The 27,919-nt window shown below is 42.9% G+C and overlaps 1 protein-coding gene across 4 annotated transcripts; it reads right to left on the bottom strand.

Annotated features, from left to right (window-relative positions):
* Positions 1 to 762: 762 nt before the first annotated feature.
* On the bottom strand, positions 763 to 25,585 carry ccdc9b (coiled-coil domain containing 9B). Of its 4 annotated transcripts, none has more exons than XM_028566796.1 (14): positions 25,505 to 25,585; positions 12,988 to 13,095; positions 12,702 to 12,806; positions 12,361 to 12,516; positions 9,924 to 10,073; positions 7,612 to 7,674; positions 5,461 to 5,639; positions 3,785 to 3,834; positions 3,604 to 3,639; positions 3,174 to 3,270; positions 1,998 to 2,031; positions 1,307 to 1,895; positions 1,144 to 1,226; positions 763 to 819 (listed from the first exon to the last, which is right to left on the bottom strand). In XM_028566796.1, the coding sequence occupies exons 1-14, from the start codon at positions 25,529 to 25,531 to the stop codon at positions 793 to 795; spliced, it is 1,704 nt and encodes a 567-aa protein (XP_028422597.1). In that variant the 5' UTR covers positions 25,532 to 25,585; the 3' UTR covers positions 763 to 792. The 4 variants fall into 4 exon arrangements, with proteins under 4 accessions (XP_028422597.1, XP_028422601.1, XP_028422598.1 ...); XM_028566800.1 differs by having other exon boundaries at positions 25,454 to 25,522; XM_028566797.1 differs by lacking the exon at positions 25,505 to 25,585 and adding an exon at positions 15,860 to 16,096.
* Positions 25,586 to 27,919: the final 2,334 nt, after the last annotated feature.

Genomic DNA, 27,919 nt, shown 5'->3' with positions numbered 1-27,919 from the left:
CCATGAACGTTAGCCTTTTACTTCTGGCGATTGTATTTACGCTTAAAAAAAATCATGTGTTGTCCATTTATGAAGATTATCTTGCTGAACAAGAAGTCTAAGTATCATAAACTGTTGTTTGTTCGCTACAGATATTATTTTCTGCAATAATCCAAAATCAATAATCTTTTTGTCGAGACAACCAGGGCCACACTAACCTCCTGTGTTGGAAAAATACGTCATCCCTGCAACACTCTATAAGACAATCTCAAAAATCTCAAATGTGCCCTTTAATAGTGTATTGATTTCTAAATTGGTGAAAGGCCATTGACTGATGGATCATCATATAATACAGACTTCATTTATTGAAAATACCTCTAAGGCAGAATCAGGCACTAGATCATTTGACAGTGGCTGAAGTTTTTTTTTTTCAAGGGCTATCTACGTGATTAGCTAGCCTCCTGATATGTACCTTGAAATTTTCATACAAATGTAAACATTCAATGATATTGCACTCAAGCAGCGTACTAACATGCTGAATAATGTGTCAGTATGCATACTTTTATACTCATAAAGTGCTTGGATGTAAAAAATATTTGAGCAGGAAAGACGTTCATCAATCCTTCATCAAATTTGTTGACAATTTGAAAACTTCCACAGGTGGGACACGCCACAGCAAAAAGTAAACCATTGTTTTGTGTATAAGCCATAAACAGGGTATCTCAAATGAGCTACCTGAAGCAAAATGCAAATACAAAGAGGCAAGGCTCTGTGTCGCGGTGATTTGGTTTTAGTATTTACATCCTGAAAACGTCAAACAATCTTCCCATGCTCTCTTGCCTGCAAAAAAAGAAAGAAATGTACACAAAAGTATTAGTTAAAGCTGATTTCTTTTCCATAATTCAATGATTCAAGCAGGTGGTTATATACTCTGTTTCAGTGGTAGATGATTCTCTCATGAGACTATTTCTGCTGCACTTCAACAGGCCTCAGAGCTGGGGAATGTACTGTACCGAAATTGGATATCACACAGCTGCAGTGCAGGTTTAGGGACTGTCTCTTCCTCCTTATCCATTTAACTCATCATCCATTTGCACATCCCTTCATCAGTCCATTTACACATCTATTGATTCTCCCATCCCTCTTCCTGTCTCGCACACTGACCTTGTCATTGCTGGTGGAGTGTGTTGGGTGTGTTTCCCCTGACTCCAGGCTCAGGACAGACAGGCCGGAGTCTATTAGTTCCTCTTTGAAAGAAAACCAACGTTAGCTTAGTTATATACCATCCAGACGTAGAAAAGTCAGAGCCGTTGAAGCTATTACATACCTGTGTTTGTGTTGCTGATGTTGCACTTGGCAAGCTCTACAGGCTTGACAGAGCTCTCCAACAGAGAGGTACAGGCTTTTTCAACAGAGGGGGAGCTCGGAGCTGTGGAGAGGGTGCTGTCTTTTTTAGTACAATCAGTTTCAGAAGCCTGCTGCTGGGCAACAGAAGGAGCAGACGGACCACCTCCCTGATCCTGAGGACTAACATCGTTCTGCTTGGCATTTTCAAGAGGCTGCTGTTGCTCCTGCACTTTGTGTTGTTGTTTATCACGCGAGGAAGCTCTAAAGGAGCTCGCACTTATTGATTCTGAGCTGGCAGAGTCCTGAGAGCCTGTGGTTTGCCTTGCGTGAGCCTCCAGGTTGAGTTCTTCTGAGAAACGTACCTTCTTCTCCGAACCCCGAGCGGGCAAGGCCTCTTCCTTCTCCTGAGTGGGGGCGTCCTCTCTCGGGGTAGCTGTGGATCTACTTATCTCCTCAGATGTACTGAGCGACAGCTTCATTTTTGAGCCCTCTTCTTTCTGATCTTCTACCTCAGTGTCTGTGAGGGCGTCGAGTTCCTCCAAGAATTCCTCTAATGTCGTGTCAGAGGACTAAAGGATGAGATTAGAACAATAAATAATTATTTTCCTCTTAGTAACATTTATGAACAAAGTCATGTTTACACACACACACACACAGGTTTGATATCTCACCTGTAGGTTCTCTCTGTCTTCATTTGCCTGCCATCTAAAGAATAAAGGGACTTTTATTAAAAGCCACTCTGTAACAACTTACAAAGAGTGTGTTTTTTCTTTCTCCATTACCATATGCAACTTACAATAAACTCTGTACAAAGGCTAAAGATTTAGTTTGACAGTTTGGAAAGTTACGCTTATTTTGCTTTCTTGCAGAGAGTTAAATGAGAAGATCGATACCACTCTCATCTCATCTGTATGGTAAATATGAAGCTATAGCCAAGACAGGAAACAGGAAAACAGCTAGCTTGGCTCTGTTCTGAGATAACTAAATAGTGATTCAATAAAACGAGGTATAATGTGGTGGATTTTGTTAGCTGTGGACTGATCCAGGCTAGCTGTTTCCCCCTACTTCCAGTCTTTATGCTAAGCTAAGCTAACCGCCTACTTGTTGTAGCTTTGTAGATATATACTGCACAGATATGAGAGAGGTCTTAATCTTCTCATCTAACTCTCGGCAAGAAAGTGAATAAGTGCATTTCCAAAAATATCAAACTATTAATTTAACATTGCATAGTCAAGTAAGCAAAAGTAAAGGAAGAGAAAAGTGGAGATAGAAAGCTGTAGCTAGGTTAGCTCTAGTTAGCTTTGGTCTCAACTGTTGTAGTGGCCTGTTGGCGGCCTCTCTTTACACTGAAATCTATTGTCAGCCAGATAACAAGAATCCGTCCAGTCACACCTGACCCTTCTTCGGACCCTTACCTACTTCCATTACTAGAGAGGAAATCATCTGGCACATTACACTTTCACACTAAAATGGCCTTTTGGGATTATGGGCAATGCTTGTGTAACAACACACCCTGGAAGTCTCCTCACTACCCAGCACAGTAGCTTGTTTTACATCAGAGGAAAGCTGGAGGAGAAAAAAATGAATGCAGTGAGACATCAATGAGGCCTTCTGGGTTATTATGTCAGCTGCCACAACTTCTAAATCAAGCCTCATGACATCCAGGGGAATTTGTACATTAGGGCACAGTGCAAGAAAACAACCAAGTGCCTTCCCACATTCGTTTCATATATTTCATTAGTCATAGTATGTTTTCTCAACAGGCTGTGGTGAGAGACATCCCATTGGTAGAATCAACTTTAACATCACACTGTTGTGTGTGGCGCTATTTTTTAGATGCGACTGACCTCCTGGCTCTCCCAGTCAGACGATCTATGCCTTTTGCTTTACTGCTCATCACAAGCACGTTTTTGGCTCCCTTGTCTTTTCCTCGCTTCTCGTGACCTAGGATAGAATATACAGAAAGTTTAAGTCACAGTTAAATTACACATTACATAAAAAAACATTTCTCATTTCTGTTGAGACAGTACATCTTTAATTGTTTCCTCGCTGTGTGGGCTTACATTTTTTTTTAAATCAGAAAAAAAAACAAAGATCAACATTATCTGCCTTTTTCTTCCTAGCAGATATCCCACCAGTTTACCCAGTTCAATAAACCCCACGTTAAATAAATCCCACACCCATATCCTGTTTCAATATAACAACCAAAAATCAAATTATAGCTGCGAGATGCTCTCCAAATGCAGTTTCACTGAGACATCAGACTGACTACCGCACCTGCCCTGCACTGTCCTCTTCGAGCATTTCGTCCACCTGGAATTAAAACATTTTTTTTATTAAATAACAAGGAAAAAACGACCAAGATAATGAAACACATCATGTGGTCATCATATTGTGATGTGAAAGGTCTTATTCCTAAGGTTCTCACTTTGGACTGTGTGACAATGCAATGTCTTACCTCTGCTGGAAGGGCCCCAGTCTCTTTCAGGGAGGGATTTGTCTGAAAACCTAAAAGCGAAGGTTCAGTTAAGACAGAAACAAAAACCAATGTCGGCAGTGTCTTGGTCATGTCTCAAAATAGTTCATCACTTTTTGGTCAGGTGACATAACAGCCCATCTCTACCCCATCAACAGGCTCTTCTGACATTCAAGTATCATTATCGTACATTTATTATGTAAATTGAGATTCTGCAGAATCACTGAGAGGTTTTGCTCCATGAGTCACACCAATTGCAATTTACATCCAAGGAAGCCATCTACATTGTTGAATCAAAAACACATTTCCTCTTCTATTCTTACTCGAGGGCCTTGTTGTTTAAGCCTCACCAAATAAGGCAAGGAATTCCATCCCTTATCTCCACCTAAAAATAGCTGCTCCTCCCTTGTGTCTTTACATTTTGATGCTTCTTTAAACAGCACATTCATTTACTCTGCAACTCTTTGTACTGCAGCCTGGTTAGTTTGAAATCTAACAAACACTTAAAATGAATGGGTTCTTTCCTCCAGTCAGTTTGGGATGCTTAGTCTTTACAATGTGAGAATACACAATAAGTGATGCTAACGGAGGACATGTAGTCCAAGCACTTCATCGAATGGATTCTTCCACTGAATCATCTAACTAGAAAGAAACAGGATGTTGTTCAAGGTTAGTTTTTTGTTATTTACAAATGAATGGAACTTTTCACTAACTTCAGAAGTAAAAGAAGAGAGAAGCACATTTTTGATTATTAAAATAACTGCTAGCTAGGCATGGGGATTAGCTAATATCTGGTTAATTAGCAGACTACATTCAAAAGGGAGGTACTATATTATTACAGTCTAGTTTAGCATAAAGGCTGGAAGCAGGGCAATTAGTTAGCTTGCCTCTGTACGACGGTAACAAGAAAAGAAAAAAACATTAATCTAGCAGCACCTCTAATGCTATCTCACGTGTTAAATCTGAAAGACAATGCACAAAAATTGTTTATATTTGTGGCCCAGAGATAACATAAAAATAAAACCACAAATTGTCATTTTTAAATTCTGTTTGTTTGTGTACAGATTAAAAAATCTGAATGTATAATATATATATATACAACTTGTGATCTTTACAGATGCTGGTAGGCACATTGTTTACCTTTGGACAGAGCCATGCTAGCAGTTTCCAGTCTTTATCCTGCAGCGGCTGAGCTAAGATAGCCGGCTGACAGACATTAGAGTGGCATTGATAGAAAAAAAAAAACAACCTGAATGGGGATTATTAGCACTATGCCAACATTATTAAATTACATGATGTAAGGTTAAAGAAAGTTGGAAAAAAGTGCTACATTCATATATTTTTTATTTAAATTAGAAGGTTAAAGTAAAAGAATGACGACTTATTTTCTTATATTTTATTTTATAACAAAGTGTACTGTATAACTAAGGGGATTGAAGATTAGTGGTTAGAGAAGTAGATTTCCAATTCCTAACTGGTCAAATAACACTCTACTCTCCTTTAACCACCAAGTGGCCATTGAGAAGATGAGTGTGAATGTGAAGCTGTGCATTGGTGCAGAAGATTCAAATGTTCGGTCAACATTTCCTGGAATGAAATATCACCCAGCTGCAAGAAAACTAAGTGCCATGAGAAGGCTGAGTGCTAAGAAGTCTTACATGTTCTCAGTTTTGTCCATGTCCCATGCCCGCCTCCATTGACCCTTGGCGTTTTTGTGGCGTGCCACTCTTTCCTTGTCGATTTGCTCGCGCTCTTTCTTCCACCGCACATACTCCTCCTGCTCCTCTTTTGACGTGGGGATGTTGAGGTCTGTGCTGCCCTGCAGGCTCTCAGGCTCCTGAGCAGACACAAAACAGTTTATGGTATTTTAATGCATGAAAACAAGTAGCCCTCTTAATGTACATGCATATCATGTTACTGTCCACTCATCAGTGATGAAGAACTGGCATTCAAACATGACTAAATTAAACACCCGCACCACCACCTGACTGCCACGTAATAATACATCTGAAGCATCACTCTACACAATAATCAGCAGTGAAGCTCAACAATAGCTTCACATTAAGCATGGGTGGTCATAAACAAGAACAGCTTCTCATGTCTAAACAAATAATTTAACAGCAACAGAGCAATAAACACATCAGTAGGGTTCAAAAGGAACAAACAACGATATTTCTAGTATTTTCATGCATCTTACTTTACTGTGAATGCCAATCACTGCATCACTGTAAATACTAATGATGGACAATTTGCGTTGGCTCCAGTCAGCATCCATTTGAGTACAAAAAGCTTCTCGTTTGTCTACCGTGATGACTGCAAGGCAACGCCATCCAATCTTTGGAGACAATATTCCAGGAAAAGTGCAGTACAGTAAATGCAATTAAGTCCCCTTCCGCCATTCCCCTTTTAACCTGTTTATTGATTACTGCGATGAGAGCAGAAAGGATTGCTTGCTAATACTAAAGAGAGATCTGATGCAGGCTCTTTAACACATCAAAGGGGACAGAGGCCGTGTGCTGTTGTTACAAAGCCCTGGAGCGGACCTGAGGACTACAAACACTGCTGTGCTCTGAGGGAAACCATTTTAAAGACATGTGATCTCTGAGAGAAAGTGCTCATCAGTGTTTTTTTTAATACAGCAGGAGGGAGATGATGCTGTTTAGAGAACATATACAATTGTGTGAGTAAAATGGAAAACAATGTGCATATTATGACAGAGAAAGAAATTGCACAGTGCCAGTAACCATGATGGGTGATGTTTTTTCCCTCAGGTGTGGACTAATCACAGCCAAGTAAACATGTTGCCTTCCTGTGTACAGTTGTTGGAGAACATGGCATCTGTGCTCATCCCTCTGTTTTCCATCCCCCCACCCCTTCCTCTCCTCTGACCCCTGGAGGACGTCAGGGGCCACAAGGGAGGGCGCTTCTCGCATGTTCCAACAGGCAATATCCTGCGGACACCCCAGCCACCCTGCTAATTAGCACTTTTTAATTTCTTGCCTCTGTGAGGCCTCGCAGGGGAGGTCGTCAGGAGCCAAGGCAAGACGTTACAAAGTGAGTCTGGCCAGTGCTGAGAGAGAGCAGGAATTTAGATAGCTTGGTACATGGTCAATACAAATGATCATGCTCTTATTCTCAACTGCTGAACTGCTTTCTCTCATCCTCCAAAGCGGCACTGGTTTAGGCCTGAAAATGCCAGATTTCCAGTACATTTGTTAAACAAAGCAGCTAACAAAGCCAAGGGCTGTCTGACCTTTACCCCTTACACAACACCTAAAAAAACAACTCAGCATGGTATTTCCTTGAGCACTCACTCAGCTCGGGCTGCCAAGCAGGCAAGGTACAGAGAGGCAGAGAGGCATGAACAGCATCACTTGTCATGCAGCGTATTCGGCGAGCCTTTGAAGCCCGCCCTCCTGGACTCCCGAGTTAGCCTGTTTGTCGCACGCCTGATCTGTGAGACAGCTCTGAGCTACTCCAGCAATGTTAACATACAAGCCAGCAGGAGGGCACATGGGGACACTCTAGTGCTAGAGAAGAGGGGGATACGTGCATGGCAACGTGTTGTGCCTGTCTGCATGTGAGTGTTTGTAATGAGGAGGGTAGAGGTGCATATTGCATTTCTCTGTGTTTGTGTGTGCTCACATAGTGGTGATGTCGTATGGGACCTTGTATTTCACATTTGTTTTAATCTCAGTAAATCAGGTGATCACTGGGAGCTGGAGATATAACCTGAACATATTAGAGATAGTCACAATATGCACGTTAATATGTAGTGTGTGTTTATTTCAACCGAAGCATTATGGTACCTGGCATTGCTCTGAAAGCCTATGATGATCCTCAGCGTGCTTCTGCCCTTGTTTAACCTCGTCCTGTCACAGAGGAGAGACAACAAAAAAAGGAAGATGAGCATAGCAACAATAAGCGTGACACAACAAACTGTTGCCAGACAATTAAACATGGTTGTAAAGAGTCACATTATTGCCACCATAAACAGGGAAAGCATATCAAGCAAGAGCACAAACACATCTATTGAGAAGGATTACTAAGAGGCCTACACTGCCCCTAAGTGGACTAATGGTGCTACAGCGTAATTTGGTCCTTATGGCTCAGTATTAAATGTCCACTCTGCAATGAGGTCATCAGAGAAGAGTGCAGAGTTGGCAGCTGGTCGCATTTCATTGGTTTGGAAAATTAAACTCATCTTATTACAGGCAGAGAATTTTGTGAATTTTGATTCAAGTGTATTTCTGACCCCAAAGATGTGTTCCGGTGAACACAGTGGATAAGTCATGTTGCCATTAGCAGCAACACTTGTATGAACAGCCGAGAGGGGAAATGACAATAAATGCTGGACAGAGTGCTCTGGTGCACCTACAGACAACGACGCCCATATACACACTCGTGCACATTCTTCTACCCACACCCGAATGTAGCCTGGCTTACACAGAAACACAAAAGACCCCTGACTATCTTGTTTCTTTTCTTCTTTCTCTTCTCACTCCTTCTTCCTCTCCCTCTCTGACCCTTTCCTGGCACCTCGCCAGGCACGTCTCTTTGGCAGCATAATGAACCTTTTCAGAGTGAGAAGGCAGTCGAATGTTAATTAGATCAAATCGGTCCTTTCAGGATGGTGGGAATGGGGAAACAATCATGCCAGAGGAGAGCAGACCACTTAAGGTTCCAGAGAGGATAAATGGAGGCTGCCAGAAGTCTCTCCCCTTCTTTCCCCCCGCCCCTTTTTTTAGTAATTATTTTTTTCCACGGTGTCCCACACATTCGAAAACTATGTCAGAGGCAGGGCAAAATCATATGTAAATGTGCAGCTCATCATGGATATTTTCCATACTAATATCTCTCATTTCTAAACACTTGCAGATAGAGTCATGACATTTTTTCCCTGCAGCTCTCATTAACCACAGTAAATTATAGTGGTTTTGTAAACAGTGACCATTTGGAAACCAGGTCTCTGGGATTCACAGATGACTGGTGCACTGGAGCGCTGGCTACTGTTCAAGTGCTGATTCAGTCCATGTGATAAATAAAGTCGAACAGACCCCGTGGGCCAGAAATAAAGGCAAAGAGAATAGCGTGTTCAGCCCATAGATTTAGTGCACATTAACTCAGATGGGCCAGTGAGCGCTTAGTGTATCAGCCAATCAGAGGCAGATGTATATATACATATTTAGCAAGAGCCTCCACTGGCGTGTCGTTAGACCCCTCTTGCAACCAGACTGTCTGTGTTTACAGTGGTGAGGATCAGCTGTCTGTGCTGTGCATTAACTCATTGATTGAGTTTGTGTGTGTGTGTGTGTGTGTGTGTGTGTGTGTGTGTGTGTGTGTGTGTGTGTGTGTGTGTGTGTGTGTGTGTGTGTGTGTGTGTGTGTGTCAGAGCAGCTGTTTCTAGAGTTTCTGCATACCCAGGGGGCTTTAGGTCAATGTGGCATTTCACAGCCTAGCCGGGGGTGCATGTGCACGTGTCTCTGCCTATCCGCATTAAACATGGAATCTGAGACCTACAGTATGGGGAAGCTATTTGATGTTAAACATGCCATCTCCGATCTCATAATATTGGTAACAAGGCCTTTTGTTAGGACAAGAACTATTAAAGCATCAATCTATTTTAATGGCCCTATAGGGACACTATGAACTTCACAGCCTGTTCCATATGCCTGAAGGCATCTACACCCAGAGGTTGAGGGATTTTTGTTTTGCTAAAAATACAACAAAAGCTGCTTACAGGGAGAATGGAAGATAAATAACCATCAGACCTGAGTGGGATTACACAAAAAAGTAGAAGCAGTCATTCAGGTCTTTTGAAGGTTAAAGATATAGTTCTACAGTGCATCTACTTCACAAACAGCTCTACAGTAGCCCCCCTCCGTTAATCCCACACCAGTCAGTCACAGCCCCAGTCCACCTCCTGTCCACAAACCATTGTGCTCCATTACTGGAGGGGTGTGGCCAGCCGACATGTCTGACATCTATGTAAAACATGTCGGTGCAGCACGAGAGAATGAACAAAGGGGGATGAGAGAGTGGAAACGGACTGGAGGATGCATGCCGGGTTGTAAATGCTCAAGTGAGGATCACTGGAGTGTTCAGAGTGTCCGATTCAGACCTGTGGTGCTGTGTCTCTCTTGGTCATGTGAAGTGGCTGCTTGCCCCTCCCCACTGACTCCGCACGCCTCGCCCGTCTGTCATCTGTAGGGCTCTTGATGTCTGCAGGGCCTGGCCTCTTCTCTGGCCTCTCACTCACCACCCTCTTACCCTGGAGAGACAGTTATTCATATTAGGGTATCATTACTGTAGCCATGTGCATGTGCCGGTCCTTATCATGTCCAAAATGTGCACAAGAATGATTCATTTGAGGGTTTACATTACTAATATGCAATAAATAACAATCATTCATGTGCAAAAAACATTTACCCCTGCCTCTGTACAGACACATTCATAGACAGAGGGTTTTGATAGCGCTAGCACAAACCTAAACTTTAATCCAGCAGCTCTCTGATTGAACATGATTACATGCATAGACAGTATATAAACTGGACCAGATCCCGTTGCTCTGGACGGAGACCAGTGAAGGATATTAGAAGCACTTTTCCGGTGAGCGCCCAGCATTACTGCGCAGCCTCCAACTGAGAGAGACGACGTAGATGTGACGTGAGCAACCTGTCTGAAAGTTGTAAATCTTCTGGTAGCTGTGCCAAGAGAAATCTCAATCATTCCCAATCTTGCAGAGATGGAGAGCGTAGGTATATGTAAGGAGATAACATAGGCACAGGCTAATTATTGCTAACTAAAATGCTAGTTAACGTTAGTAATTAAACTTAAACAGCTAATGTAAGTCGAAACTGCCTGCGAGCTTCTCCTGTACTGTACGGTAATTTCTCTACTATGCGACAGTAAGTCGCGTGGTTATGACACAATCGTTCTCATCTATTTTTACAAAAATGTCTGCTACGGAGCCATTCTGTGAAATACAAGGTAATGGAGACTTTTTACATTGTCGTGTTTCTTTAGAAATAAACAATGGACAAATAAAGTCTTTAAACGCTTCAGATGTAAAGTTATTCGCTGTCAAAGTGACGTCAAAATGAATGGCAGTCAATGGAGTGCTAACAGCGTGTGAGCGTTTTGCAGCATCAAAATGGCGCCATAGGAGGTTCAAGTTCTGAAGAGGCTTACCCCCTTGATTACATGTTGTACCTCACACAGCGGCACATTTTTAGCCATGCTAGTGGCGTGTCTCTTTGTATAGATATGTCAGTCTGCCGGTCAGCTCACCACACTTCAGTCCACCAGAATGAAATATCTCTACTGGATGCATTGCCATTAAATGAGGTAAATGAGAGCATGTATCCCAATGACTTTGGTGATGCCCAAAACTTTGGTATGTGACCAATTACCCGCAAAGCTAATGATATTCCCCTCAGCCTCAGTTATTTGTGTTTACTGTTTATTAGCTAACGTTAGCATGCTAACACGCTAAACTAAGATGTTTAACATGGTAATTATTACTTGACAAACAGCAGTATTTTAGCATTTATATTGTGAGCATGTTATCTTGCCGATGTTATTAGCTCAAAGCACTGTTGTGGCTCACAAAGCTTCTAAACTGATTGTAGTCTCTTAAGTCTCATGGATTACTTTCACAGTTTGGTTGAGTAGGAAACAGGCATATTAGCCTATTTTGTTAACTACACCAAGAGTAAGGGTTACGCCATCCATTCCGCCATACCCCCACTCCGACATTGACGTCTAAATGTCGGAGTGGCGGCACTTCCATTGTTTTCAAACGTCCCACCACTCCGACAATTTTTGTTTCCATTAGGGTTAGGGTTAGGGGTTAGGGTTAGGGAATAGCAGCATGTCGGAATAGCGGCATGCCTGAATAGAAGCATGTCGGAGTGGCGGAATGTTGGACTGGCAGCATGTAACCCATGAGTAATACTGTAGATTCATTCAGTTGTGGTACTGAATAAGGCTACATCTACTCTTACTCTGCACTGTTAATTAAAAACCATAAAAAATATGAAGTAAACCTTCTGGAAAATGATGTAAAGCACCTGCTGAGTAGCAGATATTGTATACAGTAATTTGAACTAGAAAAGCTCTGACTTTAGCAAACAGTTTGTTGTGAGCTGAACATTTTCTCATAGTGCCATGAAAGCTTCAACCATGGTTCTAATATATATGATGGTCTTATTATATAATAATCATAATATTTTCAATTCAGTAGCCTTAAATTGTGTCTGTTGCCTGTCCCATTTTAGCTAGGAGGGCACACTTTTGCATATGCATCATAAAGTCTACACTGCATTTTTAAGTGCTCCTGCTATCGTACTTGGTATCTTCCTAAAAACCTGTTGGTTGAATGCTTATTACATCACTTTCAGCTTAATGTACTGTGACGACCCTAGCTGTCGTCACAGTACTTATTGATTTACAGTAAATGAGGAATTGCTTTTTTGTTATTCTTTCATTTATTGCAGTAAAACTACAGGGGTTTTGGGGTCTCCTATATTTGGAAATTGGCTATACAGTGTATTTACCTTTTTGCCAGCCATGGTGACCATTAGCTGCTTCCTGTGGCCTTGGCCAGCACCCTGCGGAGGGCCTTCTCCCCCCATATCGGGCCCGGAATCCTGCTGTCCTTTCCCAGCTGGTGAACCACTGCTGAATGGCTTCGTCACCACTACGCGACTGTCCTGCTCCCACCCACAAACACAAACATGTTATAAAATATTCATATAGTTTGTAGCATCTTTTCCTCAGAAAGAATTGCAACTGAAATGTGATGTCAGCAACAATGTGTTGCTGACAGCTTTGAGGCATTAATTTGTCAAGTGTTTTTACAGTTCTTAAGTCTGTCACTTCATATTGAGAAACTCACACTGGTAGACTTGCAGATTGTGATGGTAAGATCTTCAGCTTTGCCCTTGCGGCTCTGCAGCGCCATTCCTTCCTCTTCTGCCCTTTTCCTGTCCTCCTCCACCTCCTAAATGCAACTCGATGATAACAACAGACTAATCAGGAAGCCTGAAAGAGCATCAGGCTTTTACAGAAAACACACATGCCGCAGATTTACATATCTAAACCTGATGATGATGATGATGATGATGACCAGAGAAATGTTGGACTCCACAGAAGCCTCTGTGCCTGCAAGCACTTGTCCTTACCTTGTGCCTCTTCATTAGTGCTTCATTCTTCCTGCGGAGAGCCTCGATCTTCTTGTCCAGCTCCAGGTCCCTTTCATTATCCCTCTTGGGCATCATGTCACTGGGGTTCTGGGAAGAGACACATCAAACCATTAATACAATTAAAAGATACACTCACATTTCAAAATTAGGTCTACTATGATATTTGAGTCTAGGGTACAGGTGTGGAAAAAAATACTTTTCATTTTACCTTACTTTGAGAAATATGTACTTTTTCTACAAAATGTTTTTTCATTTAATAAAAGAAGCCATGGTTTTCAAATGTTAAATATTGCCTAAACACAAGCAGCCATGCAAGACATTTGCCTTTAAAGTCTGATTAAAGAATAATAAAACAATGACTACAAATCTGACCACATATTGCATGCCTTGCCAGCTTTCCGAGGGTTTTCAATGTGATAACACACAACACTAACACAACCTCACACCCACCACAGATGGAGCATTCATTACAAGCTCGGTTACACAGGGAGAATGCATATGCGGAGCATACTAAACATCCCAATGCGGTCAGCAGGACATGCCTCCTCACACGATAAGAGGCCCCATACTGAAAATCTATATGTCTCATGGAACAGCAACTAGGTGCTTGTTAATACCTACTTTCATGAAAATCTCTCTTTAACTTGCTGCACCAACTGCAAACATGTGCAAGAGAGCTGCTGAGTTGTGTAAATGTGCACAGATATTCAGATGAGGCAAGATTATGATAATATTACAGAATGATAATACCAATGTCCAACACAGAGATCTCATTTCCTTTAGCCTGCAACAACATTAATGTTCCCTTTAATGTTCCCTCTCCAATCTGGTCTACATAGTCTTTCTGCATGTGTGAGTGGGGAAAGTGTGGTTCCTTTCTCAGAAGACTGAATAAGGAGCTCCTCCTGCAGCATGTGGTTTAGCATACATATGTAACTTTCTGAAGCCTTGTCGTCACTGTAGAGTTGACAGGCAGCAGCAGCAGACAACTTGTCATTTTTACAATGAGTTTTTTTGTAAGAATTAAATAAAAAAGATTGAGATTTGTGATCTTAAAAGGTGCTAGTAGGTGGATTGTGTTGCCTTTGGACGTAGCTAGATTAGATGTTACTCCCCGTCTCCAGTCTTTGTGCTAAGATAAGTTAACCTGCTCCTGGCTGTAGCTTCATATTTAACATATAGACATGAGAGTGGTATCAATCTTCTCATCTAACTCTCGGCAATAAGTGAATAACCTTTTTTCCCAAAATGTTGAACTATTCCCTTAAACTGGTACACCAGTACATAAAATGCCAGCATGAGGAATGGTCACAAGTCAGTTCCTACCTCATATAAAAAGCAACATATTGTTTCAAAGAAACATGCTCCAGGCTAAAATTCTATTTTCAAGCAAACGGTTCACTTCACTCAGCTTGTGGTTGAAGCTTGAAGAAGACACCAAAAAGTAAGTTTTAGTAATAATTCTCTGGGATTGACAGAAAGTGATGTGACATATATGTGCCAAAAACCTAGAAAAGATAAGATCAGAGTTATGAGTTTGTTGCCGTTTTCATCCCTCCGTCTCCCTCCTGGGGGATGCATTTCCCTTCGTATTGTCACAAAGTTTTATTCAGCACACAAACGAAAGCTCTCTGATAATATTAAATGAGCAACACTCATTGTTAGAAAATAAACTCTTGACTCAATCTGCTAAAACAAGTTTCCCGCTTTGAATCAATGCTGGCATCACTGACTGTTCACAGCTGAGGAGGAGTAACAATAGAAAAGTTGCCACTGCTGCTTGTTATAAGTATATAAGTATATATAAGTATTCTATTCTCCACACTCTGTATGCATTATTCGGAGGGGTCAGACCTTCTTGACACAGACAGAAAGTAGATGTGCAAAAGTGGGTCAGTCGTTCTCCCCTGTTGCCCCAGTGACGACAATAGAGTCAAGGCTGCTTCTATGTGATATTACAAGAATCACAGAATGATGACTCATGGCTAGTGAGCGCAAAAAGACCATCACATGGGGACTGCAAGACATTCTTTAGTGCTTTTTCCATCGCCGCCACTGTTACGCCTGCAAAGAATAGCTGCCAATGAGATGTTGTCACTATACATAAGGTGTCAGCACAGACTTATAAAATAACAAAAACTACACATCCTGAATGCGGCTGTGCATTGTCAAACCCGCAAAGACACAGTGAGCATTAGAAAAGTTGGGACTCACGCAGAGAAGTAGCTGGCTTGAAAGTGGTCACCGCAAAGCTTCTAGTTGTCAGGGTATCCAAACAAAACAGACCATGAGGACATACCACCAAGAATAGTCACAAGGGAGAGCTGAATCTGAATCTCAGCGAGGCCAATGGCGGAGACTGAAGTGAACACCGGCCTCCACAAACCAAAGCGGGGGACACTGTGTGGGGACGGTACCCCTCTAGGTTCGGCCGGCCAGTTCTGTGATTGTGCAGCAGCAAGACTAACGTGCACCCATACACACACCACCAGAAAACACACAGAGACGTTGTGGGTCTGCCAGCGGACAGCACCCATGCCTGGACAGGCAGGCGAAAGGGAGGGGTGGTGGGGGCCCTGCAGAGAGAAAGCTGCCAAGGCTTCCTCCCCACCCAGCGTTCCTGCCACCTACGGGAGCTACAACAGGGGAGAGAAAGAGCCAGAGACATAACTAAAACACTGCATGTAGCCACAGCTAAATCTGCGACAGAGCAGAAGAGGAAGAGGGGGAACCTAACACCAGGGGAGAGAGAGAGAGAGAGAGAGAGAGAGAGAGAGAGAGAGAGAGAGAGAGAGAGAGCTGGAGAGTGTGGGTTGAGAAGGAAGAGGGAAAGAAGAGAGAAGGCACTCACAGGTTTTTGCATGTCAGCGGTGAGAGCTGGGCTTGGTCCAGGCGCGAGGCAGCAGAGAGGGCTGCCTGGAGTCGACGATCATGCCTCGATTACAATGAGCTAAGTTGGGCAAGCAGCCAAGACGTCTAACAAATGCAGATCTCCCCTGTTGACGGATTTCACAGCACCCATCCGCATGTCCTCTCCCCCCCTATTTCTCTCTCTCTCCAACCCTCCCACCCTCCTGCACATATGCTCTCTCACTCCCTCTCTAAAGCACTTGCTCTTTCCCCTCCTCACTTATCCACTGCTCAAAGCATGCTAGTTAAATACCGTCACCCTCCCCACATACAAAAACTCTGTGAATTATAAAGTACATTAGCACTATTGCCTAACTGACACTATTTTCTTTTTCTGTGTATGTCAACATATGTTTGGTAGCCACAGTAAATCTATAACTCATATACTGTATATATATATATATATATATATATATATATATATATAAAATATTACTTCTACGTTTTTGCTTTTACGTTTTAAAATGCTAAAGTAGCAATATTAGAGTTTTATAATATCCATAATCGGATTGTTTATGAATTTCTCTTTCTTTCCATGGGATTATAGATATATTTTTTATAAAAAAAAGTTTTTACTTTTTATATTTTTATTGTCTTTTGTTCTATTATTATGAACTTTTGAACTATTATGAAATTTATTTTATGTATGTTGTCATTTCTATGTATGTTGTGTTTTCTTTAAAGAACTTTTTATTGTGTGAAAGCTGCTATACAAGAGAATGTTTGTAGATATTTAATAATGTATTGTGCGTTTTGTGTGTAGGTGCTTTCAAATCTTTTATGTTATACCCTTGTTTCCAGACCAAACGAGAGAAGGGGGGGGGGGTGGGGATTTTAAAAACAAATCATAGATTTAAAAAAAATCTTCTTCCTTGTAAACGCCTGAAATTTTGTTTCTATAAGACTTTTTTTTTTTGACTGGAGCTCTGCCATGAATGCTAAATGAAGCCTTTATCTCCTTGTTGATTAAAAATGGAAAAGATCCCCTGGATTGCGCCTCCTAAAGGAGAATCTCACTGTGGAACGATTGGCTAAGATACTGGCCAGCCGGCTAGAGGATGCCTTTCCTGCTGTCATATCACCTGAACAGACTGGGTTTATTAAGAACCGCCAATACTTTTTTAACATTTGTCGCATATTTGACATACTCTCCTTTTTTTTGGCCAGTGGGGATACTGATAGGGGGTAGATGGTGGAGGGGATTTAACATATTGACTGTACTGCATACATCCCAGTGTTTCCTCTATGTTGATTTGACCATGGCGGCCCCCCACGGCAACATTTCTGCCCCCCATGGTATCTGAAATAGGGCTGCATTGTTAGAGTGCATGTCGGAGAACGTTTGTATTTTAGGTGCATTATTTACATGCTGAAGTAGTTACACTGCATAATACACTGATAATGTAATTAATAGTGGGTTTATTGTTATTTGCTACAGAATGCTTAGCTTATATGTCAAGATCAAAGTTGGCCTATATAGTAACTCAAAAAATACAGTTCAATTACAACTGAAAATATGCCTCATTGTGTGTGTGAAAAGAGGTGAATAAATATATTTGTTGGTGTTGCAGCAAAGTGTCAGTTCCATTTCATGGGAGGGGAGAGGGGGGGGTTGTTTGGCCCTGCCCCCACTGCTAAAAAAAATCCTAAAGGAAACACTGCATCCCACATATTACTGTATTGTGAGACAACTTGTTAAAAATTGAATAAAAAAGAAGGAACAGCATCTTCCCATTCTGATGAGGCCCTCATTCACATCTTAACATGGCTACACTATATAAATCGAGACATCACAAATGAGATGCGTGTGTTGTTTGTTCCCACTGTGGTTTCAACAGCTGCGTCTCCAATGAGCTCCAGACTACATGTTTAGAGTACTAAAGAAGCTTCAGAAAGACTGGAGGTGTGTGTGTGTGCGTGTCTGTGTGTGTGTGTGTGTGTGTGTGTGTGTGTGTGTGTGTGTGTGTGTGTGTGTGTGTGTGTGTGTGTGTGTGTGTGTGTGTGTGTGTGTGGCTGAGATTCTGCCAAATTTCCCACAATTCTTCATACATTGCATGCTGCCTTTGCCAAGTCTGAGAGCTAATGACATGCAGCAAACAGGCAGACTGGCAGACAAATGCCACAAGGAGAGAATGAGCAACAGTGAAGTCAGACTCAGAGTCAGTGCTCTGCATTATGGAAACAAACACATCTTTGAAAGTTACCAGTCTGAGCTACATTTTTAGCAAAGTCCACATAGTTTACATTCTACATGGATCAATCCTGCTAATGAGCAAAAGCTCTTTACACAATATTCTAGCCTGCAAGAATTTGAACTATTTTAGAATTAATGTAAGAAATGTCTTTAAAAAAAAAAGGTTGTGTTTGATGTTGTCTTGGCCCCTACTGTAATACCTGGAAATGATTGCCCTAAATGGTGAACTAAGTACTTGAGTTCCAACCTTGTGATGAAGGAAGTTGAAGTTAGTATGAATGAATGTCAAGTTAAAGGATATACTGGTAGTTTAATTTTAATTGTTACGATTTAAGGCTCATTAAATCTTTAACCAATTAACAAGACTATAAGAACTTACAAGCATGCTAGTGGCTCTGAGACTGTACTTTGAGCTAAATGCTAATGCCACCATGCAGACATGACACAGTGATGATGCTAAGTGCGGATGATTATCAGGTGTAATGTTTATAAACACATTCTAAACTGAGATGGAGAACATGGTATGCTAACATTTGATAATTAGCACTAGCTACGCATATTAAAGGTACAATATGTAACATTTCTGCTTTAAAATGTCTAAAAACGACCATTCCTATGTTATATATTTTTATGAGTTGTGTTCTTACACTATCCCAAATGTTTCCACCAAATGTCAAACCCAGAGAAATCTATTATTTTATTTTCAGACACGGCACGTTTCCTTTAGTCGCCCGTCAGTGGCGTCATATAACCTTTCACCCTCCAGTTACTCTAACTTCCGTCAGAACACTGGCACTAAGATGATACGTTCAGGAGTAATTGTAAATCATACAATGTCACAGAAAAAAAATACTTGTAACCGTAATACTGCTTTTTTTTGCCATACAGCATCATTTTGTGATTAATTACATCCCACTTTTTATCACAGTAATACAACAGAGACCTTATCTATTTTGTAAGTTCAATATCGATACCAGCTTAACGTTACTACAATGTGCTAACGTTGATGCTAAAGCTTTGCAATAGGGTCCAACTGCAGCTTGCAGCAGTCGCTCACGCCACGCCCCCTGCTCACGCCACGCCACGCCCCCTTTGCTCACGCCACGCCCTCCGCTCACGCCAGGACCCTTGTTTTATTTGCCTTCAAAATAAAAGCCCCCTTATTTTCTTTGCCTTCAAAATAAAACCCCCCTTCTTTACAGCTGTATGCTGTAAAGCTTGTAACGTGGATGAGAGATAAAGCCATGGATGAGCTCTGTTCCCGAAACCGCAGGCTAACTGCTAGCGCTAGCTAGTAGCACGACATAATGATTAAATCTCCTTGGTTGTCTAGCTAAATACATCTATCGTTTATTTAGCTAAGCATGTAAACGATCAGGAACAACAAAAACACAATGTTTAACGTTAGTGAATATTTTCACTGTCCCGGTCACGGTTTCTGCCACTGTTCTGGAAAAATATGGCTTTTGGTCTCGACCGAGTCAATGTGTCTTTGTTATGTGTATAATAATATTGGAGGGAAAGTGAAACACAGCTTGGATGGGGATACTGTTGGCTTTTCACAAGTTTAGCTAGGTAGCTAACGCTACGCCGACGTTTGCTAACGTTAGCGCAGCAGCGTTAGTTAAATACCGGTATTACAACTGACTTCGGAGCTGCGTCCACGTTGTCCAGATAAGACATGTGGCGTTAGTGCTCCTTTTGTATCATATTTTTATTGAATGAAATATTAAGCTTCGCTCCTATGAAATAGGTGTTTTTGTATCATTACACACAAAGCTAACTGGCTATAGTTAGCCTGTACGTATGCTAGCGGGATTAGCTAACGTTGCGTAGCCAGCCAGCAACTTCGGCAATCGGCAGTAGTTTCGGCGAGCTAACCATGACAGTATGTCGCCCACAATCAACCTCTGCTGCTAAAAGCAGTCAATCTGCAGTGATGTTTGAAATGGAGACACATGGATGTGTTAGCTGTCGTTGTTAGCTCGCCGAAACTACTGCCGAAGCCGCTGGCTGGCTATGCAACATTAGCTAATGTCCGCTAACATACGTACAGGCTAACTGTAGCCAGTTACCTTTGTGTGTAACTAACAAAAACTCACCCATCTCGTAGGAGCGAAGTTTAACGTTTCATTCAATAACATTATGGTTCAAAAGGAGCACTAACGCCACATGTCTTATGTTGACAACGTCCATCCATCCATCCATCTTCGTCCGCTTATCCGGTGTCGGGTCGCGGGGGGAGCAGCTCCAGCAGGGGACCCCAAACTTCCCCTTCCCGAGCAACATTAACCAGCTCCGACTGGGGGATCCCGAGGCGTTCCCAGGCCAGGTTGGAGATATAATCCCTCCACCTAGTCCTGGGTCTTCCCCGAGGCCTCCTCCCAGCTGGACGTGCCTGAAACACCTCCCTAGGGAGGCGCCCAGGGGGCATCCTTACCAGATGCCCAAACCACCTCAACTGGCTCCTTTCGACGCGAAGGAGCAGCGGCTCTACTCCGAGCTCCTCACGGATGACTGAGCTTCTCACCCTATCTCTAAGGGAGACGCCAGCCACCCTCCTGAGGAAACCCATTTCGGCCGCTTGTACCCTGGATCTCGTTCTTTTGGTCATGACCCAGCCTTCATGACCATAGGTGAGGGTAGGAACGAAAACTGACCGGTAGATCGAGCTTTGCCTTCTGGCTCAGCTCTCTTTTCGTCCTGGCGGTGCGATAGATTGAATGTAATATCGCACCCGCTGCGCCGATTCTCCGACCAATCTCCCGCTCCATTGTCCCCTCACTCGCGAACAAAACCCCAAGGTACTTGATCTCCTTCACTTGGGGTAAGGACTCATTCCCTACCTGGAGAAGGCATTCCATCGGTTTCCTGCTGAGAACCATGGCCTCCGATTTAGAGGTGCTGATCCTCATCCCAACCGCTTCACATTTGGCTGCGAACCGACCCAGTGAGTGCTGAAGGTCACAGGCCGATGATGCCATCAGGACCACATCATCTGCAAAGAGCAGCAATGAGATCCCCAACCCACCAAACTGCAACCCCTCCCCACCCCGACTACGCCTCGATATCCTGCCCATAAATATTACAAACAGGATTGGTGACAAAGCGCAGCCCTGGCGGAGGCCAACCCTCACCTGAAACGAGTCCGACTTACTGCCGAGAACCCGGACACAGCTCTCGCTTTGGTCGTACAGAGATTGGATGGCCCTGAGTAGAGACCCCCTCACCCCATACTCCCGCAGCACCTCCCACAGTATCTCCAGGGGGACCCGGTCATACGCCTTCTCCAAATCCACAAAACACATGTAGACCGGTTGGGCATACTCCCAGGTTCCCTCCAGGATCCTTGCGAGAGTGAAGAGCTGGTCCATTGTTCCACGACCAGGACGGAATCCGCATTGTTCCTCCTCAACCCGAGGTTCGACTATCGGCCGAACCCTCCTTTCCAGCACCTTGGAGTAGACTTTACCAGGGAGGCTGAGAAGTGTGATACCCCTGTAATTGGCACACACCCTCTGGTCCCCCTTTTTAAAAAGGGGAACCACCACCCCAGTCTGCCACTCCTTTGGCACTGTTCCAGACTTCCACGCAATGTTGAAAAGGCGTGTCAACCAGGACAGCCCCTCCACACCCAGAGCCTTGAGCATTTCTGGACGGATCTCATCAATCCCCGGGGCTTTGCCACTGTGGAGTTGTTTGACTACATCAGTGACTTCTGCTTGGGAAATCGACGACAATCCCCCGTCATCCTCCAGCTCTGCCTCTAACATAGAGGGCGTATTAGTCGGATTCAGGAGTTCCTCAAAGTGCTCCTTCCACCGCCCTATTACCTCCTCTGTTGAGGTCAACAGTGTCCCATCCTTACTGTACACAGCTTGGATGGTTCCCCGCTTCCCCCTCCTGAGGTGGCGAACAGTTTTCCAGAAGCACTTTGGTGCCGACCGAAAGTCCTTCTCCATGTCTTCTCCAAACTTCTCCCACACCCGCTGCTTTGCCTCTTTCACGGCAGAGGCTGCAGCCCTTCGGGCCCTTCGGTACCCTGCAACTGCCTCCGGAGTCCTTCGAGATAACATATCCCGGAAGGACTCCTTCTTCAGTCGGACGATTACAAAATCGATCATTGACCTTCGGCCTAGGGTGCTCTGGTACCAGGTACACTTATGAGCATCCCTATGTTCGAACATGGTGTTCGTTATAGACAATCCATGACTAGCACAGAAGTCCAACAACAACCACTCTGGTTTAGATCAGGGAGGCCGTTCCTCCCAATCACGCCTCTCCAGGTGTCTCCATCATTGCCCACGTGTGCGTTGAAGTCCCCCAGCAGAACAATAGAGTCCCCCACTGGCGCCCCATGCAGGACTCCACTCAAGATCTCCAAGAAGGCCGAATACTCCGAACTCCTGTTTGGTGCATATGCACAAACAACAGTCAGAGTTTTCCCCCCCTCAACCCGCAGGCGTAGGGAGGCAACCCTCTCGTCCACCGGGGTAAACTCCAACGTTGCGGCGCTCAGCCGGGGGCTTGTTAGTATCCCCACACCGGCCCGGCGCCTCACACCCTGGGCAACTCCGGAGAAGAAAAGAGTCCAACCCCTATCCAGGAGTACGGTTCCAGAACCGAGACTGTGTGTAGAGGTAAGGCCCACCAGATCTAACCGGTAGCGCTCCACCTCCCGCACTAGTTCTGGCTCCTTCCCCCACAGAGAGGTGACGTTCCACGTCCCCAGAGCCAGCGTCTGCCGCCCGGGTCTGGTCCGTCAAGGCCCCTGACCTTCACTGCCACCCATGCGGCAGCGCACCCGACCCCAGCGGTTCGTCCCACAGGTGGTGGGCCCATGGGCTGGAGAGATGGGAGCCACTGTGCCCAGCCGGGCTCCGTGGCAAACCCGGCCACCAGGCGCTCGCCGACGAGCCCACCGTCTGGGCCTGGCTCCAGACAGGGGCCCCGGGCTTCCTCCGGGCAGGGTCACTCCATCTCTACCTCGATCACTCATAGGGTTTTGTTGACAACGTGGACGCAGATATAGGAAACTCCAAAGGCAGTTGTAATATTTACCTAGCTAGCCGTCTAGGCTAACGCTCTTACGCTAACGTTAGCGAAACGTCGGTGTAGCATTAGCTAGCTGTCTAAACTTGTGAAAAGCTGAACAACATCCCCGTCCAAGTAATAAATAAACACTATGCAAATATGTTGTTACTGGAGCTAGTAGGCTACCATCAAAACGTGAGATATCTAATCAATATGTTTACAACTGTCGGGGGGTTTCACAGGTGGGACTGGCAAGTTAGCCCATAGCTAGCATATAGCTAGCATGATGCTTTGTATTTTCTAAGTTTACCTTTAACACTATTTGGAGACATTTCTAACAATGATATACATATATTGAGTGCTATATGTACCTATGAATCAACAGTGGTGGTTAACCTGTAACATGGGCTTTAATACATCCATGGTCAAACTGCATCTTGTAAACTAACCCTGAAAGTCGGAAGTTGCGTGCCAGCGGGGGCGTGGCGTGAGCGGGCGTGGCGTGAGCAGGGGGCGTGGCGTGAGCGACTGCTGCAAGCTGCAGTTGGACCCTTCTCAAGCTTTGTGGGTAACTATTAGAAATTCTTTGGTAACATTATAAGGTTACAACATCGTTCAACACGCTAATAGTTATTTTTAGTATGACTGTTTCGACCACAGCTAACAGGACTGAGCTAACCCACGAATAACTTCACTAGTAACGTTAACGTTAGCTGTATAGATAGACGATTAATCTAATGCTAATTTAGCCAGCTAGCACACCCCGGTCTGTCTGCCTCACTCCCCCGGCGCAGAGAGACTCAGTCGGGATGACAGCTGACAACAGCCCCGGGACATATAGCTAGCTAGTTACCGTTAGCCCCTAGTCAGCTATCAGCCAGCTACTTTCATTACAGCAACCCCCACCGGCCAGAACTTATCTCCAGTGCCTGGTGCTTACGACGCTAACGGCAGTTTAATTAAACGTCGGGAAACAGACCATATCAGACCCAGCACCGAGTCACAACAGCGGCCATCCCTAGCGGTAGCTATAGCTACATCTCCGTAGCGGTACCGGTGTATGTGCCGAAAATCTCCTCCCTGCCGAATTTCTCCCCCCTTAGCGTTTAGCTGTCTTTACGGTTAGCTAAATTAACACAACAAAAGGTGGGTTAAGCACCAAAACGAAAAGTTAAGATTACTGAAAAGTGAGGGGGAGATAATTCCGGGCAGCTGGGAGATGTTCTGCTGCTGCACAACAGGCATCGACCATCCTGGCTCGCTATCGCGGAGATTTCCCCGAGAATCCCCACCCACACCCGTCTCTCAGCCAGCCTTGTTTAGTAGCTTGCTAGCGTTACAACAAACCCTGTCCGCCCCGGTGTTGAAACCATCCAAAAGGTGACATTGATATGTGAAATATTTTGTGTTTTAGCTGCTGGCTACTGTTAGCTTGCTGGCTCACTAGCTAAATGGTCAGCTACAAATAAAAATCTAATCAAGAAAAACGTAATTATGTTTGGGAAACTGCAGCTATTGTATTACAATAACATGAATAAACGTAACGTGAATAAACTTGAATGGGTAAACTCGTTCGTGAACTGATGCATTCTAACTGGCAGCGAAGGTGCTTAACACTAAAAACTCCCATAATTCCACGCAACTTCCCAACGTCATCAAAAGTCCAGTTTTACCGTCCATTGTTTTGGTTGAGAGACCCCTAGCGGCAGAAAGTTACATATTGTATGTTTAAGCACAGCTGAGGCTGATGGGTGTTTCTGGTATTTGGTGATACATTAAAATAATGGCCAAAGTTCATTTTGACCTAATGACGGGGCTATATTGAAAGTCAGGGGGCCAATAAAGTCATTAAGATACATCGTCTGGGAACCATGAATGCCTGTTTGTTGAGGTATTTCAGTCTGGACCAAAGTAGTGGACCAACCAACTGCCCAAAGATATGCTGCTAGCATGGCTAAAAATAATGTTAACCTTCACACAAATTAATTTTGCCTCCTAACACAACACGTATCATTGTCACGTTATGTAGTTACTTCTAGTCTACTATTTTGCCTTTAGCATAACACCACTGTCTACATTTCCATACTGCAGGTTGCCAGTCTATATCGGGGGTTAAAACATACGAACAGTTACAGTCACACCTTATTGGTGCTAATGATTGCACTTTGCTACTGTTTACAGTTTTGCACAATTTAGTTTTGAGGAAAACACGCAGCTTAACAACGCAGGGAATACACAGCACCTTTGATATTCGCATTTTTGTAGTGCCCACAGTAAGTCAAAATCATAAATTATTGAAAGAGTTACTTTTTTTTCTCTTGATAGATAAGTGAGACATCAAAGTAAAACTGTCCTGACCTCCACATCAGCTAGGTTCACCGTCATCAAGCTAACACTAACACAGTACTGTAGAAGCAGAAGACTAGACTGCAGTTTCACATCCGGTCCAGTAGATGGAGACAAATCAACTGGAGCCTAGCTGCAATCTGCAACACAGAAAGGAGAGTCCTGAGAGGCCCATCTAATCATGGTGGCTGAGGTCGTAAAAAAAAATCATAATAATAGCTTATTTTATAATAAATATTCCACATTTATTCTTTTAATTCAAATCTAATGGAGATTAATTGGAATAAATGAAACAATAATGCAATAAAAAGAATATGCAATTAAACAAATGAGTAAAAATGAGTAAAAAATGAAATGGAATGAATGAACAAAAACGAAATGAATGAACAAAAACGACTCCATATAATATAATATAATATATATGATATAATATGATAATAATATGACTAAACTGCATTTGCATTGTAAAATAATGTCACTGTTTTATATCTGAAAATAGTTTTGAAGTTTTTCCAATGAGTTACATCTATGTTTTTATATAGTCTATGAGTTTTTCCCATGTTTTTTCTTCACTTCACTTATCATTAACCTGTGAGCTGTCCTCACCACCAGGGGGCCCTGCTCACTGTAAACTGTGATTAGCCATGTCTTGTTGCAGCATCATATAAACAGAACATATTTTTATAGTAGAATAAAAATCTGGATCAATAAAGTTGATCATAATTGTCTTGACTAGAAATAATTGCTTGTTTTGCTAGCAGCACTGGCGGTGAATAGCAATGATCAACAGACTCATTCAGGCTTTATTTACTCGTGTCTGGTTTCCACGTTTTTCTGTTTATTTTTCATCACCTGATTTATTGACAAATAATTATCAAAAGTCATAAAGGTCTACATTATGAGAGATGCTGCAGCTTTAAAACAGATGCTCCAAATAATATGATTTCACAATGTTTTAAAGGTGGGGTTATTTGCATGTAAGTAAGGTATGCACTACAAACATTCAAGTTTGAGCATGTTCAGATGAAAATGAGATCAGACTTTCGTATACCTGAGCCACAATGGACCTTTTTCACAGCAGACATTTTGACTTGTTATAGTAGGAAAAGCACAGCTGAAATTGATAACCTTAACGATGGCTCAATTCCATCAAGTGTCCCAGTGAGCTGTTTCAGTGAGTCAGCATGCACAATACCAGGGCCTCTCCTAAGTGGAATGCAGCCACCAGTAATGGTTTTGAATACACCTGTGCTTTTCCTACTATATGTCAACATGTCTGCCGTGAAAAACGGTCTATAATGTGCTTATTTATGCCAAACTTCAGTTAGTGCAAAAATCCTAAATTTCTTTCAGCTTTGACATGAGACCGAGCTAGAAAACAAAAGACTGATTATATCAGATTATATCAGGTCATAATGATTTGGGTGTTGACTGCAAAACTGCAAAATTCACCTGGAATGACACCTGTCCTCTAGTGACCTACTTCTGGATCACCTCATGTGACGATTAGATCTAATTTTGCATGAATGCCAACAGTGTAAGGGTTACCACAATCATGGGCGTTACTGCTTTTGCATTTATGATTGGTGGAGTTTCTTCTTCCCTCAAGCAATATTAAAGTACAATATCGAAATACTTGTACTTTAGTGTTCTTATTCCATGCTATTTTACTTCTACTCAACTAAATTTTAGAGGCAAATACTGTACTTTTTAGTACTTTTTTCTTTGAAAAACAAGATTTTTCATGTGAAATATAATCAGGTTATCAAATATGATGCATGATTATAGGTGAACTCCCCAACAGTATAAAAAGTAATTAAAGTCAACTCCAACTCAACCAGCAAAACATTAAAATGTTACAAACAAACATATGCATCAGCAAGAATAATCTATTGATATGACACTCAGACAGGGGGCCTGTCTGACAGCCAATGGACACTTGAACTTTTGCTGATATACTTTGTGACCTAAGGTAAAACTATAAAAATTCAAATGCAGGAATTCTACTTGTAATGGAGTATTTTTATAGTGAGGAATTGCTTATTTTACTTGATTAAAACGATCTCAATACTTCCACAACTGCTCAATCAGCGAGAATTTGGTGTTGTAATGCAAGTGTTCTGTTGAGATTCAACATTTGTGTTTGTGCCGCAATAATGCTGCCCCTCTATATCCTGCAAGATAAGCGCCTGCCGCACCCTGCATAACCTGTTTGCATGAGGCATAATTAAATAAATGTATCAATAACAAAGCTCTTATACTAAGTTGTAACATGTGAGACTAATACCTAAAATGGGTAGTTTACAGTGTATGCAGCTTTTGCTGAATACAGGATTTAATATAAAAAACGAGCCGGTGCGTTTAGCATCTGTATGCTCATGATCTTAGTTAGAACACATTCAACTTGATGTGTTTGTTCCTGCAAGG

This window comes from Perca flavescens, chromosome 20, assembly GCF_004354835.1.
Source record: "Perca flavescens isolate YP-PL-M2 chromosome 20, PFLA_1.0, whole genome shotgun sequence".
NCBI lineage: Eukaryota > Metazoa > Chordata > Actinopteri > Perciformes > Percidae > Perca > Perca flavescens.
Note: the sequence above shows the minus strand (reverse complement) of the source record. Positions and strands in the feature narration are given on the sequence as shown.